Here is a 17,065-nt window from a genome sequence, read left to right as displayed (position 1 = left end):
TGTTTTCCATATTTAATGAGTATGACTAACCGTTAGTAAAAGGTTATATTGATATTGGGACTGTCAATGTGTCATAAAAGGTATATGAGAAGCTGCCAAACAACTTCAGTAGCAGAACCATGCAAGCCTGAATGCAGTTATCATTCCACACTTACGGTGGTTTTTAATATTGTTGCTCATTTGTGCTCATATTTCAGTGCATGGCTACATATACTGAAATCTCATCACTATATTATTGTAACAGTATTCGGCTGCCTCCCCTTCTTCTGCATGATTTATGTCCTATCTTGCGAGAGCCGACTTTGTCGCTATTGTTGTCCTTTTGGCGTCTCGCTGTGCCATGTTTGTAGTTCTTAATCTTAGTCGCTTCATCAGTTGAAGAGCATCTTGCCAAAGGACTACAGCTGAGAATGAGCTGGCTGTGTTGTCCTTATAAATGAAGAAAATGAAATGAACGGCTTGATGTCAGACTTTTGTTATCTGGAGTTAGTATGTCTCCAGATAACATTAACTTACATGCCCCCCCCCCCAACTAACCCCCCCCCCCACAGCTGATCTGGACAGCTGATGGATGACACAACTGACTGCCAGTCCACATTCAACCTGAAGAGGGCAGTCATCTCACATCACACAGATGCTGCAGCAACACACTCCAATACTACTGTTGTTAATATATAATAACTTAAAAAATTAAAAAACTGCCAGTAACACTAAAGTACTACTAACTACTACTAACAATAATCATAATAACACATTTATTCCTATAACTGATTAGAAGCTGATTGTGTAGCACTGTGGGTGTGGAGGCAGTTATTAGGGTGTGTTTTTTCATGTCTAAGCCAATTTACTTTCCAGTACTGCAAACAGTTTTCCAAGATGATGCCATGTGTTTCAGATCTTTTGCAAGGTGATTTTTTATCTTCCAGGTAGTTGTTAATTTCAAATAATCTATGTACTGTAGGAAAATCAAACTGGAAGTGACTGGAAACCTAGAAACTTACTGGAGTGATGTGTTAAAGTTATATGTTGGGTTGTATTGCCACATAACGATAATGAAACTCTTTATCTACATAAATAATGTCTGTGATCTTACCTCTGACTCACTGTGTCATTTTGGATTCAGATTCATTTTAGAGCACGTGGCCCAGACTTCAATGTGTCGCTACCCAGCACACGAACAATGATTGCACTTTGCATTTCCTTGTAGATGACTTTCTTTAGAGTTTCAAAACATCAGATTTCACCCAGTATTTCCAGGCTAGTAATATTAAATAACCTATCCTAAATGAAAAAAAAGATCCAAAGAGAGGCCTGATGCTCCAATTTATCTTTGAAGTCCTTAATCTTTGCTTCATTCCATACACACACACACACACACACACACACACACACACACACACACACACACACACACACACACACACACAAACTCTTCATTTAGAAAACACTGGCTTGCTCATGGCCTACATGTCCCTTCCTTCATGCACAGTTCTTTTCTTTCTGACCTACAATAATGTAAAAAATACTCCCTGCTACTTCTACTTCTACTTAAGTAAAAGTACAGAAGTATTATCAGCAAAATGTACTCCATGAATCAAAAGAAAAGTAAAAGTACTCATTCGGCTGAGAAATGTCCCGTGTCTGAAATATTTATTATATATGAAATGATCAGATTAAAACCGGTGCATTAATGTGTAAGCAGTGTTTTATTGTAGTAGCTGCTCGAGGGGGAGCTAGTTTGAACTACTTTATGTGCAGTTAGGCATACCGTTCCCAACAAAGGGGTCGGGCCCCTTCCAAAGGGCCACCAGATAAATGGCAGGGGTCGTGAGATGATTAATTGGAGAGGAACGAAGAAAAAACAATGTTATGCTACACAAATGTATATTAATTTTTGGGACTTTTTACCGATCCTTGCCTCTTTGTGAGATGTCACAAGCTACACAGGTTGTGAATTTTAGTTATCAGATGGCTGCAGTGGAGTAAAAAGTACATTATTTCCCTCTGCATTGTAGTATAAAGTTTCATCAAATGAAAATACTCAAGCAAAGTACAGATATCTCAAAATTGCGCTTAAGTACAGGACTTGAGTAAATGTACTATATTCCACCATTGCTCATCCTCTATATGCACATGCCATGGTTTGATACAACTTAATGCATAATGCATAAAATAAGTGCACAGCTTTACCTGCCACACTCATGTCCCACAGTCATTCATTTCCTGGATATTATGTTCAGAAGCTTTAAAGTTGTAACTGTTGTGCCAATTAACCCAAATGTGCAGCTCTGAGTGGGGGCCTTCCTGCTGGCTCACATAACTCCTGGCCAGATGTTTCATACCTCTGAAATGGAAACATGAACTACCTCAGTTACTGACAGGTGGATAAAAAGGTTCAAATAGGTTTTTTTTTCTCAAAACCCTCCAGACATTGTTTTCCCCTGGAGGATGATCAAAATGAAAGTCTTTCATAATGTGTCTCTCCCTTTGCTCTTTCTTCTCTTAATTAGTCTGCTTATATAAAAACCCTTTTCCACAGTGTTGTACTTTGCTCTGATCTGAGCCAGTGGGGTTTTGTTAGACAGGGGTAGGGGGGATGAGGAGAGCGAGGGAGTGTGGGGGTGAGACTGGACAAAGCCAGAAAAATGTGGTAGAGAAATGAGGGGGGGGGGGGGGGGTTAGGGTGGTTAACCCCACGTAATGGCATTAAGATTGCACTTGCTTACATTTTAAGTGAAAACTTTTCTCCTCCTCACCTAACAACAAACAGTTTAATCAAACCGCCAACAAGTTTCCCCTGATGACTCCGGACACAGACGGCGTGTTGCACCATGAAGAATAAAAAAACTTATCTATGAACGCAAATGGAAACTTGTAGGAGACGTGTGGCATTTCTGCTGCAGATAAAGAGCTGGAGTGAAACCAAACCACCCAGATAGTCCTACCTCCATCTTTATCTGTGCCTACAGGAGGACCTCCCACACCCTAACTAGGGAGTGTGTTACCATGGTAACCGCCATGTCCCACCTAACCCGGACCTTCCTAAACAACATGTTGCAAGTCATACACAGCATCCATAAACAACAGTGCAGTGACTGAATTGAATTACTGGATCATTGTATCACACCACACTAACTGTGATGAATGAACCTGACCTTAGCACAGTGGTGTGGTGGTGAGCTGAGATGTGAGCGTGCTGTGAATATTTCTATGTTAATGATTTGGTGTTGGTGCAGGTACATTCATCAGCGTTGCTTGAGAAATCACTATACTCGATACCTGAAAAAGAGGAGGCTCTACTGTGTATTCTTGTGTACATTGTGCACTACATGACCACATGATCTTGTTCAATTATTACTTAACAAGCTGTTGCAGCAACTTTGGGATTTGAATTGAGTCCAGAGTTTCTAGCAGAAGCAAAGACTAATTTTCTTTACAAAGACAGTCTATTTTTAAGGGATGTAAACAAACTGTCAGGGATTAAAGACAAACTACAGCAAACTAGTACCTGCTCTATCGCAGTCTAGCCATCATTTGATGTGTGGTGTCTCTATGACACATCCAATAAAAAACAGATCTCAGCTCTCCATATCCTGGAAGCTAGCTACGCATATGAAAAAAAAAAAAGAGTTTAATAAGTCAGATAACATGACATCAGCTGACATACGGTAGTATTACATTAAAACCCATGAAACCATAAATCCAAGAGCTATGAGATCCAGAGGATTTAAGAGATGCTGAATGTTAGATGTATTGCCGCATTGTGAGATAAAGCTCCGAGCTTTTTAATAAATGACAAGGAAATTCTGTTTTTGGGTTCTTGTTAGTAAACTCATGACCACGAAAGGTCAAAGCTAAATTCTGTAGTGTGGTTTGGACATGAGGAATATTTAGAGAGAAATATGAGAAATATTGAGAGCTCCTGGGAAAACATTCATATTGCTGTCTACAAGTCAAACTGATTCATGTTTGAACAACAACTCTGGTACAAAATGACATTATAAACTATTGGAAATGGGAAATGAATGAACTTTTTCCTATGATATCAATGAATGTTCCTGTCGACTGTCCTCATTTTAAATGATATGTATATGCAGTCAAAATGAAAACGGGATTCATGTGTAGTTTCTCTGCAAAGTCCGGCCGGGCGTAATAAGGGTGTGGGCAATCATTGGACAGAGGCAATCAGGTCAGCACCAGATAAGGAAAAGGTTCACCCTGTGCTGCCTGGTCCACCCAGATGTCATCACAGTATGCTAATGAGCCGGGGGCCTTTAAGTGCCAGGAGCCCAGCGAGCAGCGCAGTCAGGAGCCTGTGAGCCGCACATGGAGCCATGAAGGAAAGTGTCTGCGAGCCATAAAAGACCTGCAAAGAGGTGAGTAGGTCCCAGAGAGGAGGCCGCGCTGGGCTGCGTGGCTCTGCAGCAGGTGACAGAGATGGTGTTGGTGCAGGGTTTTTTAAAAACACATCTTGTTTTACAGTACACTTTAGCCTTTTTAAAAAAAGAAAAAAAAAAGAAAATAGCATCTTTACCATATGATTAACATTTTCATTGGCTGACCTTCACTGTGTGCATCACTGATGAGTCGTCTCTTGCCTTGCAGGTCACAAACACAGCCGAGGCTCGCTGCGAACAGTTAAGTCTTGTACCCTGGACAGGATATCATCTTATACTGTAAGTTTATTAAAAAGACACTACAGTATAGATGATGTACTATCCAGGGTGTCATTCCCCCTCCGGCGCTATCAGCACACGCTCAGGCCTAACGGACTCTCTGGCGCTCTGCAGAGGAGGGCTGTCAAACCGTTACCATTACTGAGTTTTAGCAATGGTAAGGGTTATATGGCCCTCGCTCACTGTCATCTGGACCGGGAGGATGGAAAACGTTGCTGACTGATGAGTTATTCATGAGCTTCTGGAGGACATCTTTTGATCCCAGAATGAGATTGTGGATGCATGTAAAATAAAGCTTTTGGCTCCCAAACAAATTAGTATCTCATTATTCATATGATAAGATAAAAAACACATCTAAAGCAGGGTACAAGCATTCGAGATATCTTGTGTTTTGAGGGATTACTTTAATGTGTTGGCTGACGTACATCAGCTATAATATTTTCAAGCAGCAGTTGGCTTGTCTAAGTGGTGATCTCTGCTGCGCAACCGGCTTGTCTAATCACTGGGAAGCAGCCGTTGCAGAGAGCAGGGAGAGCTTGAGGGGCTGACACAGCTTCTGTAAGACATTCAAGGCCTCTCCCTCCCTCCCTCTCTCTCTCCCTCCTGTCGCCCTTGCTTTAGGCCACTAGCTGGTTATTCATCAAGATGCCCCGGATAGAGTAACCGTCGAGTTAACTCACAGGCAGCAGGAATGAATCCAATCACCATTATCTGACCCATTTTAGCATCAGGTTAGTGCTCCATTTTGCCATCCATTAGGGAGACAATTCAGCCCTCGGGGGCAGAGCTGGGCTTTATAAGAGCCAAAAAAGCATAGGGAGGGGGAGGGGGGCAGGGAGGAGGAGAGAGGAAAAGGGAAGAAAGCAGCGGAACAAAAAGTGATAGTCGCAGGGATGGATGGCCACACTTCAAAGGCAGTGGAGAAGGCTAAAGTGATGTGGGAGTGGAGGGAACGGGGTGGATGGTACATCAGGGACATTAGAGTGAACATGACTGTGCAGGTTCCACTAGGCGCGAAGCGCCCGCCAAGTAAAAGGCTCTGAGAGCCAAAGATAAACCATAGGCCTTTTCACAGCTCGCCAAACCTGCTGAGCCATGAACACAAACTTGTGTCAAAACATCCATTTGATGAGAGTCTGTGTCATGTTTGTTGCCTAAAATATCATCATTGCTAAATAAATACCAATAATTCATTACGGTATATTCTGCAGCTTGTCAGCTGCTTTTAATAGACATATCTTCTCCACTTCACTGATTTAGATATGTTAAATTTCTTCAAAGTTGGGGCACCCCTCCCAGTTTTTCACCACTATAAAAACAGCATCTTATAGACAACATCTTAACATAAAAATCTTTAATAATGTCTTATGAGTCGGCATGAAAGGATGCTGCTGATGCAGAGGAGTACAATCTCTGTCCTTTAAACAGGGACTACGCCACCTCACAGCTCCACGTCTGACTCATGCTGAGATCTTATCCTCTGTTCGACTCTCTAGGTCTGTCCTTTGCAAGAAGAGTCCTCTCAAATCCAGCAGGATCTGTTTCCACCTGTCTCTTCAGGATTTCAACACTGAAGTCCTTCCATCCTCTTCACTTCCTCAGCTTGACTGAGAGCTTCAGCTTTACTTCTCTCAGGAAGACCCGGCTCAAGTCCTCACCGGCCTCTCGGGCGATCCGTGCTACCATCTGGCCGGCTGTGCCAATCACCATCCTCTACAGACGCAAGAAATACAGCAACATCAGGCACCAGTGAATAGACAGAGCCATGGGTTTTATTTTGCTGCAGGAAAAACAATCCCATTTGATAACATGGGTTTAAGAGACATAAACTCATGTCTATCTGTAGATATAACAGCAAAAGATATTAGAAGGTATTAAGGTGGCTGATCCATCCATACGGCTATTTGACAAGAAATAACAAAAATCTGAATGTGAAAAAGAACTTGGCAAAGATTAAAACATTCTTTCATAAAATAGTTTGTCCATTATGCATTTTCTTATATTGATAATTAATTTACATACCTACAAACTCACAAATTCAGTGTATTTTAGCCCTCACTGAGGCTTTGTGTTTGAGGCTTGTTTTTCATCTAAAAGACTCCACCAAGCTCTCAATCTCAAAGAAAATGTCATTTTAGATTTAGTCAAAGAAAACAGGGCAGGGGGGCTTTGTACCAGGAACTATTCATAAAATAAATTAGACTCAGTTTCTTTGGCCAGTCGTCCCTGTGAGGTCTATCTGAACTACATATCTGCAGTCATTCCTCTGCTGAATGTAAAAGCTAAAGAAAGGTGTTGTGTGAGTCGCTCCTCTTGGAGGTCATTGGCCTTGAAACATTTCAGCACCACAGATGTAGCTTCAAATATGCTTTGACATTAAATATGCATGGTTTAGAAAGGCTCCTCAAATATTTACAAGTTAAAAACACAAGGAAAAGGGAAATCTGGAGGTATGGGGGGGGAACGGCAAATAAATATCAGAAGCCATCAGAGAGGCTACAGGTGTCATGGAGGGAAAGATTTAACGTCCTCCAGCATCTTGGACATCAGGGATGTTTAAAACTGTGGTGTTTCATACACAGTAGTTTGTTTGTGCGGCATTCACATTACATCTAATTATTGTAAAAAAAAAAATAACTGTAAAGCATTAATTTGAGCATCCTGATTGTAATAACAATGTATGACTTTGATATTTGTCACTTGGCATTGGAAGCCAAAGGTGACACAAATCAGCATCATTAGATAGAGCACTTCATTAATCCCAAGGTGAAATTGCAGCAGCATTGTCACATAAAACACAAAAACACATGAGGTAGGTATAAACAATAAAAAAGCCAAATAAAATAAAGAATGTTAAACTAACCCAAGACTTAGCAGCTGGACATACAGGATGTTTACAGATGAGTCAAAGCTCATAATTGGCCGAACAGATACTTTACACGACACCTGTCTCAAAAACCCATAAATGTGTAGAGAGCACTTACCATGTGAGTTTCTTTCTTGGCGTAAAGTTTTACAGAAATATCGAGCTCACAGTTTTCTCCATCTTGCCAGAGTTCAACAGACTGAAAACAGAGACATTCAAATGTTAACAATGTGCTCCAGGTAAGTCAATAAGTGGAGATGTCAGCTGTTGGCTTTGAGCCGTGGCCATTACTACATATCCCAGAATTCTTTGCATGTGTATTAAAGATGTCCTCCAGATGAGCCTGACAGGGATATCAGCTGTTTGCCTAATTTTTGTTCAGACCAGCATGATAAACAACATGCAGAGAACAATGAAAATAATGCCAAAATGGGAATGACGTATACATAATGGCCCTCCAGGGTGCATACGTGAAGCAGGTGGAGGCCACCAGCTGCATCAACACACGTCAGCATGTGAGTGACAGCGAGTACGAAGGGCTTTAAATAAGCCACAGAATCAGTGCAGTGAGCTGTGATGCGTGTAGTCAGTTAGCTGTCAGTTAATCATCATGTGTGACTTAAAGTGTCCCTGCAATATGGGTTCATTAGTCACCTGTGTCATGGTATAGGGTACTTCCTGGGGCAGATACTCCAGAAGCTTCTCTCGGATGATGTTGGTGCAGACTTCCTCTGGACTCTGGTCGGTCAGGACCTCACTGTGGTACTGCCACGATCCTGGCTTGGCCGCAACCATAAAGTAGCTCTACGAGACAGAAATGAAATAAAAGCATGGCTATTATCATGAAATAAAAATAAAACAAGAGCTAATTAATACAAAAGTAAAAAACGAGATGTTGTGAAAAACTAATGCTGAACTAAAACCATCTTGTCAATCTAATACTTTCAAACATAGCTTAAATGTACTATGATGGTGTGTTTTTTATTATGAGCGAGTGTTCATTTGGTTTTACAGTGGGATGGATCACTTTAGTTAATAATATTAACGTGTACCTTCAGCGTGTCCACGTCCTCTCCATCCACAGACGACAGCATGAAGACGTCCTTGAAGTGAGGCCAGCCCTGCTGGCTCCTCAGCTCCTTCAGCTGCTCTTTGCTCAGCACAGAGTTCGGCTCAGCGCCGCCCTCAGGTCCTGCATTGTCCTCACCAAGCGATACCTCTGAATCCCTCTCTGGCCTCTTTTCAGCCCACGGAGGCTTGATCACTGGCCTGATCCGCATTCTGCGTCCATTCACTATTCCACATGTCAACTCTGCTGTGATATCCAGCAGCCTGTCCTTAGCCTCAACCAGGTCTACCTTCAAAACAGAGGAGCATCAATGTAGATAAATGTGTGGCAGATGAACATTTCTTTGAAGCATTTTGGGTAGCATTCAAGGAAAGTCTTATGATATTCAACCTTTTTCTTACTGTCAACAGATGTCAACAGATCCCACGAAAAGACCAAAACCAACAATAAACTGATCTACTAAAAATACTGACTAGCTTGTCCTTTGATCAGACAAGAATCTTCCTCAGGTATAAAGAAATGTATGAAAGTTGTCACTCGCACCTCTTCATTCATACTTCCTATGTGTTTTGAGAAAAACTCCATCCTGTCTTTGTATTGTTTGGTTTAGGGTGTAAACCATGTTTTTCTCTGTAAAAAAAATGGTATCAAACCATCATTCTGGCGTGGCTGGACGGACCTCCAGATCCAATGACTATTCCGGCATTTGCACCCGGCGCTGTATTTAAACCCTGCAACACTCGCCAAGTTCAATTTCATTTGGATCATAGTGGAGCCCCCAGGGTGGCAATCACACTGAAAGAGTCACCAAAAACGTGACACCATCCGTTGTCTTCCTATGGAACTGTGTGTGTGGCATGCACGTCTCCTTTGCGACATGCTCCTGGCTCCCACTCGGACCAGACAGACCCAGTCACCCTGAGCTGGGCATTAGGCACTTTTGAAGCATGCTCACCTGTAGTGATACATCCGTATATGATTAACCACATAACGTTCTTTGCTACTGTGCTGTTGCTATAATGTTCCCTGCTGCTTGTTTAGGACTTATCTCCTGAGAAAGATCATTTTAATGCACGCTCTATATAATAGCATGTTATTGGGCCATGCTATCTTATTTTAGCTGTGACTGGTCAGCCGTTTTTTCAGTGTGTGGGAGTGCGGTGATTTGAACCATGGGTTCTGGAGCCCGGAGCTTGAGTAGATTACCAAGGAAAGCTGCAGGAACTGGAGTCAAAGGGACATTACAAAGCCAGAATGCAGTAACAACACTTGCTGAGGTTTGGAATTTATCTCAGTTACACAAACAAAATAGATTTAGAAATAAATCATAAAGATTTCTAAATTACACTTTGCTTCCAGCTACATCACTGCATATGTATTAGTGAAATACAGAACCAAAGTTTCTCTTGGTGTGAAGAATGCCTGACGGTAGTGTAACCAGTGTATATTATTCTGGGCAAGAATACCTTATTGAGGATCAGGATTGCAGGGATGTCAGGGTGCTGGGCCAGACATTTGAGCACCTCGAAGTCAAGTCTGTTGCACATCCATCTGTCTGCCACATCCACCATGACTACCACTGAGAAAGGATAAAGTTCCAGTTATAAGCCCTTGAAACTCAGCACTATGTTTCACTCTTGCCGGTAAATCGGTTATACGAAAAGCATCAAAAAGAAAACTGCAGCTCAGGTTCGACTAATAAAAGGCTCGGAGTGAATTGATATCATACTTAGGTCCGCTTCTTTGACTGTGTTCCAGGGATCCACGAGCAAAGACTTCTCCAGCTGGTGTCTGTGGAAACAGAGGGTCCGTTCATATGTTACACTGTACAATAATATTGCATGTAGACTACAGACTTATATATAAAATACCAAAAATCTAAAAAAAGAAAGGCACCTTTTGACCTTTGACAGCGTGGTGAGACCAGGAGTGTCCAGCAGAATCTATGAAACATAAACACATTTGTGTTGACTTTCGGCTTTTGAATGGCATTAATCAATCATAACAGAAAAGATGTGAAAAAGCTCTTACTATCTGTGTGTCATCCTCTGTTAGGACGCCCAGGGCTCGTGACCGCGTAGTGTGTACTTTCTTGGACACAGCAAACACCTTTAAGGAATAGCCATTGACTTTACAAACTGAGCACCACCTTCCTCCTCAGAAACAGATTCATTATAGTGTGCAGGTTTAAAAGGCAGACAGCTATGACAGATACCTTTCTGCCTAGGAGCTGATTGGACAACGTAGACTTCCCAGCATTTGGGGCACCTATTATGGCCACTTTCAAAACCTTTGAGTTGTCAGGCTGATCTGGATGTCTCAGTAACAAAGATAATTGTTCACCTGAAAACACACAGACAAAATGAATGACTAGACCGAGAATAAAGGTCAATATGACAGCAGTAAAAAAAGGAACTAGAACATCAGATTGGTGGCAGGATTGGTCAGCAGAATTTGTAAAAAGGCTGGGTCAGAATGATCAGATGAGTTTAGGGATGTAAAACTGTCTAAAAGTGGTCTGATTACCGCTGTCCGGCGGAACTGAGGCTGGAAGGCGCTGAAAACTGCCGTCTGTCTCTGCTGCTTTGCCTTTCTTCAGTCTGTTGAGAAATGCCTCTGATGTAATAAAACAAGCAGGAGTGAAGTTAAATCCGTTCCCCCGTCCTCGGCAGCAGGCAGCGTTTCCTGTTAAGACATCAACATCTCCATCACGTCACTGCCAGCAGGGCTGCAAGGTAACTGACTCGTTCTGCTTACTCGGATGTTAATATGACACAGCATGATAAAGCATTCAGACGGTCCTCCTCATAAACTCACTCGTCTCATTCCAGTGCTGGAGTGATTGAGTAGTCCTCTGGGAACCACAGAAACTTTACTGTTAATGCCTTACAGGGTTTTACCCAAGAAAACTGAGACATGTTTTAAGACTTACACCACCTTATTACCTCATTAGAAATTCTTCAAATTACATCTTCACCTTCTCCCTCACTGGAAAATGCAGATTGTGTAAATATTTAAACATTGTTCGTCTCAACAGGTTAACTGCTGGATACAAGATGTCTCCTACTTTACAGTAAAGTCTATTCTCAGTGTGTGTCACCTGGAGGTTTCAAGTTTCCACATCGCACCTGGATCATGATTGGCTTCCATAGCAGCTGTGATGTCACAAAATCAAGCTTGTATGTAGGAGGCTTAAAATGGAGAATTTCATGAAAATAAATGACTTGTTGTGTTTATACTAGTGGGTGTGTCGCCCTCATATGTTGTCATTGTCTGTCATGTACTCTGCCTATCTGCTACTGCACACATCGTCCAGGATGACACCGCCGATGATGAGGGACACTAAAAGCAGCATCACAGCATTTTTATTCCCTTATTAGCATCAGTCAAAGCGGTGCCCTGGTTTGTTTCGTCGACCTGCTCCCTCAAAACGTCAGTGTACGCTACTGAGATGAAGGTCATCTTTTCTCAGTTTCGTATTTTATGTATCACATGCTTTATTAGCAACCCAGAGGGTTGTTAAAACATAAAAATAAAATGAGCAACAGAGAGACCTGTTTGGGACTGACCCGACGTGAGAAGCCATGACGCACTTTCGTGACGAGCAGACACGACGACCCGCGTGGAGAGGACGGCGGAGTCTCTGAAGAAGCGACCACACACCCTGAAAGCCATTGAGCTTTGATGACAGTCACTGTTGTATTTCGGCGGATATGACAGTATTTATCATTTCAGAGGTGAGCCGCTTGTTTACATTCACATTGCCTGCAGGGTGACACCATGTTTCTTTGGCCAAACGAGACACGTCTTCCGCTCTGAAGAACGTCCTCACAGAGGTTCAGGTGGAGGCTACGCCGCCCCCTAGTGACCAACATGTCAACTGCAACATGTTCCTTCATCCTATTATCTGTACCAACTGTAAGACTCACGTTAGTCTAAGAGTGGTGGCCCTCAAAGCTTTTAAAGTCAAATACCAATTTGACCACGGACCCCTGTTTAAATGGGTTTTGTCTTTTGACTGACTTTATTACATGTACATGTTGATGTTTACCTACACTCCTGTCTAGAGTGACTCAACAAAGACTGCACTCGTAGAATGAGCTTTTGTTTCCAAATCAAAAATGATGTATCAGGGTCTAAGTGACCACAAAATGATTGCACAAGAGTAAAGCACCAAGGAAAGAGCATTTAGAGGAACTAAAGAGAGAGGGGAAATCATTCAGCTGTCAAAGCTGTGCTATAGGTTTTGAAACCATTTTATAATGGTATAACAATCACATGGTTATTTTCCATTTACATGTAAATGGATATGTACAATAACTAAACAAAATAACAGCCATACGTCATTTAGCAGTAAACCCTCTGTAACTCCCGGGAGACCCCTGGGGCCCCTTTTGGGGAACCACCTGTCTACAGCAGGTAGGATATTAAGAGGCTAAAATCAGCCAATGGCAATTTCAAAATCAGCTCATCACAATGCACAAACACATCTGCCGACATGAGCAACTCGCAGTTTAAAATGGATGACAGCCCTCAAAGGATCTTTTGGCTCTGGTGATATTCTCTAGATTACTTTGTGAGGGATGGTGCGCCTACAACCACAAATCAGATTGTACTGTGCAGACTTTTTCTCTCCCTTTTGTCCCTTGAGTACACAAAACAGAGCTTGTCCCATGAGGGTGCTTGAAGCACAGTTGTGACAATGTTGTCAAGGATGTATTGAGCATCCGTGCTTAAAGCAATATGCCAACCTGAGGAAAACACTGCATGCTCACACGCTCACACCCGGTAACTCTTCAGTGCTAATTCACAATGACAAGCTGATATAATGACTTGATAACCGTGGAGTCTGTAAGGTTAATCATCAGACTAAAAGGACACAGTTTGCATATTGATTGATTACTGTAACATGTTGTTTTCATTCTGTATGGCAAAGCCAGGCAGAGCAGATGTCTCCCGATAGTCCATCAAACACGCCGGCTGTTTGTTAGTCCTCGAGGACTTGCTCGGGGCGGAACAAACACCTCCACTGGGGAGGATGATGAAGGATATCAGGTAGCTCACAATCTGTCATCATCTAACTCTAAAAGCGCAGCAGCAATGGAAGGGCAACAAAAATGGAGCTTTTAGCAGACACTTACTGCTGAATTCCAATTGAACCAGAAACCAAAAGGATATTTGAGGATCAGTAATGTTTGAACTTTCTCTCTATCTGCCTCCCTCCCACTCTCTCTCTCTCTCTCTCTCTCTCTCTCTCTCTCTCACTCTCTCACTCTCAAATTCATTCAAGGCCTTTTCTCCCTCCGGGCTTTCCTCACATGGCCATTTCACGTGGGAGTGTATCAGAGTTCTTTCTATGACTGCATTAACTTTGGCCTTCAGAAAGAGCTCTCTCTCTCTCTCTAAAAAAAAAAAAAAGACAAAAAGGCTTCGCCTGCAGACCATTTAATCATAAGCTGTAGCCCACTTTACCACTTGAAGTGCACTTGCCAATGAGATTCAGCATGGTGTGATGGAAAACCTCCCTCTGCTGCTGCAATTCAGTGTGCTGGTGATTCCTAATCAATCTTGTTTTCTGTAATTCTAACAGAACACTTTATATTGACAGGGAACAGGTCAAATCCCCCTGAATATGCAGAATTTTTGAAGCCGCTGAACCAGGTGATGTCAGACACAGACCCTCCGCCACATCAGGTTTCGCTCTGGCAACCTCTCGTTGATTTGCTAACAACACAAGCTGGAATTAGACGTGCAATAACTGGCAGCTTCTGCACTAATAGGAAGGTCTCGTGGGTCATGAGGAATAACAGAGTTCATGGAATAATAAGCACGAGCCATGGGGCATGTCAACAAGGAGCAGAGGTGGGGAAAAACAATCTGTCAGTGCGTCAGAGCATCCATCACTCCCATCACCGCTGATTGCAGTGAGAGGCGTGATGCTGCACAGCTGGCTGACTGTCTATAAAACAGCCGCTCCTGAAGTTTTCACGCTGAGTACTCCAACGCAGATAGCCGATTTGTAAAGGATCCCACAGATTAATGAATGGATGGATGAATTTCCACATTTGACAAATGAGAAAGCAGCGAGATTTAACTGCCACGTCTTACGTGATGCCCTGAAGGTCCCCCAAGGTCCCTTGATTCAGCAATCACTGCTCCATACGTCCTTGCTCAGGCTGCTTCTTAAAAGAGGTGATTTAGCTCCCAAACTACCCATATAGGTCACACTGATGCTCTGATTGTACAATCTCTCTCTCAGTGGGGGAGATAAAGGGGAAAAAAACTTTTATTCATTCTAGACTTGCAATCGATGTGACTTGTCTGTGAAGTGGATCAATAATGCCTCTCTTTGAAATCATCAATCACGTCAGTGGTGAATTTAAAAAGCGTAATTAGGAACAGCATTCTTAAGCATCCTGTATTGACGTCTTCTTTGGTATGGAGAAAGACACCATTCTGCATCATTAACTTTGTATTATTGCCTGATGGAGCCTGCTGCGGCTACTTCCCCACCTGCTGAACTCAGAGCGCTGTGTGTGATTGGGCTTTCAGACCAAATTCTCCCCTCTTTCACTTGCTGATGGGGGAAGCGAAGCTTGCAGGCCTAAATTGGCTGGAGTATTGTAATACGCACAGTCCGTACTGGAAGCCAGGCCATGGAGTTATCCTTCACAATGCTTTATATCAGAAATGTTTGTGGAGTTGAACATGTGTAATTTGTCTCTAATCATCTTATTTGATTACTTTTGTGCAGCTTCTAACGTGACATGGCATTACATGGCCACGAGCACACATTCTCTGGCCATAACTTGCCACAATCTTCTGTGTTGTCCATCTGTCTCTCTCTGGTAATAAAATGGTATCAATACTGTGGAGAGGGCAGGTGGGCGGCTGTAATGGAGTAATTTATTTTAGTTGTCACAGAAATATAAGTCTTTGATTAGGGAGCTATACACATCAGGCTACACAAATAGAACCTTTCATCAAATCACAAAGCATGTGACACTATTGACTGTGGAGTCTTCTCGCTTGGTTTTATCTTCCTCAACACGATTCATAATACAATATGTGAGGAGCACAATGATGCAAAATGCCAGGGTAATGCAGCTCAAGGCAAAGCTTGCACCAGTGTACTGGACGAGTATTACATCTGGGCCAGTGAAAGGCACGGACAAGCTGTATTTCTGGAGGGTGAAACAAAGATGTTGATGCAAGAAAAATGACGATAATCAAACAGAGTGTGTTAAAGATTTATGCCAAAATGACTTTACAGCTGCTCTGGAGGCTCGTGGTGCCCAGAACCTTACTAACACTTTTAGTTGTTTTTTCCCCCTGAATACGTCAGCCCATTATTGCTTACTAATTAAAACGCTACATCATTACTTTATTACAACCCAAAAATTCACCATGCACTCTCATCTTCAAAGGTTGTGATAATTAAGTTCCCTGTTCTGTGCACCTGTGTGTGGATCATGAGGGGAACACAGCGGTGCAGGAATTGATCTGGAGAAAATACACTTTTCTCACATTTATCATGTGAACTAAGTGCAATGAGAAGATAATTACTATTTGTTAAAAAACTAATTGTAGATTATATACCCCAGGTTTTGGGTTATTCAACTTTAAATCACAGTCACATTCAGTTGTAGAATAAGTATTCAGGTCCTCACAATACCACAATGTATATATACTCATTTACAAGACCTGCATTAAATTTTGTATGGACGTACAGTTGGCAAAATGTACTGAAATATCAAAACTGAAAGTACTCTATTGAAAGTACTATTATGGCATTATTATTATCATTAGTGCATTAACATGTAAGCAGCCTTTTAATGTCATAACTGGTCGAGGTGGAGCCGACTTTAACTACTTAATGTATATTTTTTGGGCAGTTTAATCAATCAAATAATCAAATAACAATGTATCATATGTTATAAACTGATTGCAAATCTCAATATTCAAAGCAAATAGTGACTATAGCTGCAAATATACAATACTTCCCTCTGAAATATAGTGGAGTAGAAGCATAGAATAGAAATTCCCAATTTAAGTGCCTCAAAATTGTTCTTCAGTACAGTATTTAACTAAATATGTTTAGTTATATTCCACCACTAGTCAGATCATATGCAGCTAACTGAGCACCACAACACCCCATGACATTTTTATCATTGCTATTATTTTGCATATAAAATTATTCAAATTGTAACACCTTTGCCTTTGCCAGAGCTTCTTATCCAACTCTGATGACAGACAATAAAGGGCAGCTAAACAAGAGTTTTATATATATTTTGATGTTGTACAAATGGCACAGTGATTAAACATCGACAACTAGTTTGTGTTAGTTCACTAGTTTCCCCTTCCACATGGCAAACGTAAGTATTTAGCCGTCCAATTGAATTTCACACTGACTATACCTTTAAACCACTCGGCTGTCCTGCGCAGCGCACAGCG

At 41.9% G+C, this 17,065-nt stretch overlaps 1 protein-coding gene across 2 annotated transcripts; it reads right to left on the bottom strand.

Moving 5' to 3' along the window:
- Nucleotides 1-5,874: 5,874 nt before the first annotated feature.
- Nucleotides 5,875-12,387, bottom strand: eral1 (Era-like 12S mitochondrial rRNA chaperone 1). Of its 2 annotated transcripts, none has more exons than XM_070917367.1 (11): nucleotides 12,166-12,387; nucleotides 11,138-11,296; nucleotides 10,827-10,954; nucleotides 10,643-10,720; nucleotides 10,508-10,554; nucleotides 10,341-10,402; nucleotides 10,078-10,190; nucleotides 8,595-8,900; nucleotides 8,197-8,346; nucleotides 7,661-7,741; nucleotides 5,875-6,389 (listed from the first exon to the last, which is right to left on the bottom strand). In XM_070917367.1, exons 1-11 carry the CDS (start codon nucleotides 12,284-12,286, stop codon nucleotides 6,267-6,269), a joined length of 1,368 nt encoding a protein of 455 aa, XP_070773468.1. In that variant the 5' UTR covers nucleotides 12,287-12,387; the 3' UTR covers nucleotides 5,875-6,266. The 2 variants fall into 2 exon arrangements, with proteins under 2 accessions (XP_070773468.1, XP_070773469.1); XM_070917368.1 differs by having other exon boundaries at nucleotides 12,181-12,387.
- Between the last annotated feature and the right edge of the window lie 4,678 nt (nucleotides 12,388-17,065).

This window comes from Enoplosus armatus, chromosome 13 (genome assembly GCF_043641665.1).
Source record: "Enoplosus armatus isolate fEnoArm2 chromosome 13, fEnoArm2.hap1, whole genome shotgun sequence".
In the NCBI taxonomy this organism is placed as follows: domain Eukaryota; kingdom Metazoa; phylum Chordata; class Actinopteri; order Centrarchiformes; family Enoplosidae; genus Enoplosus; species Enoplosus armatus.
The sequence above is the reverse complement of the archived record's forward strand: the minus strand, read 5'-3'. Positions and strand labels throughout refer to the sequence as shown.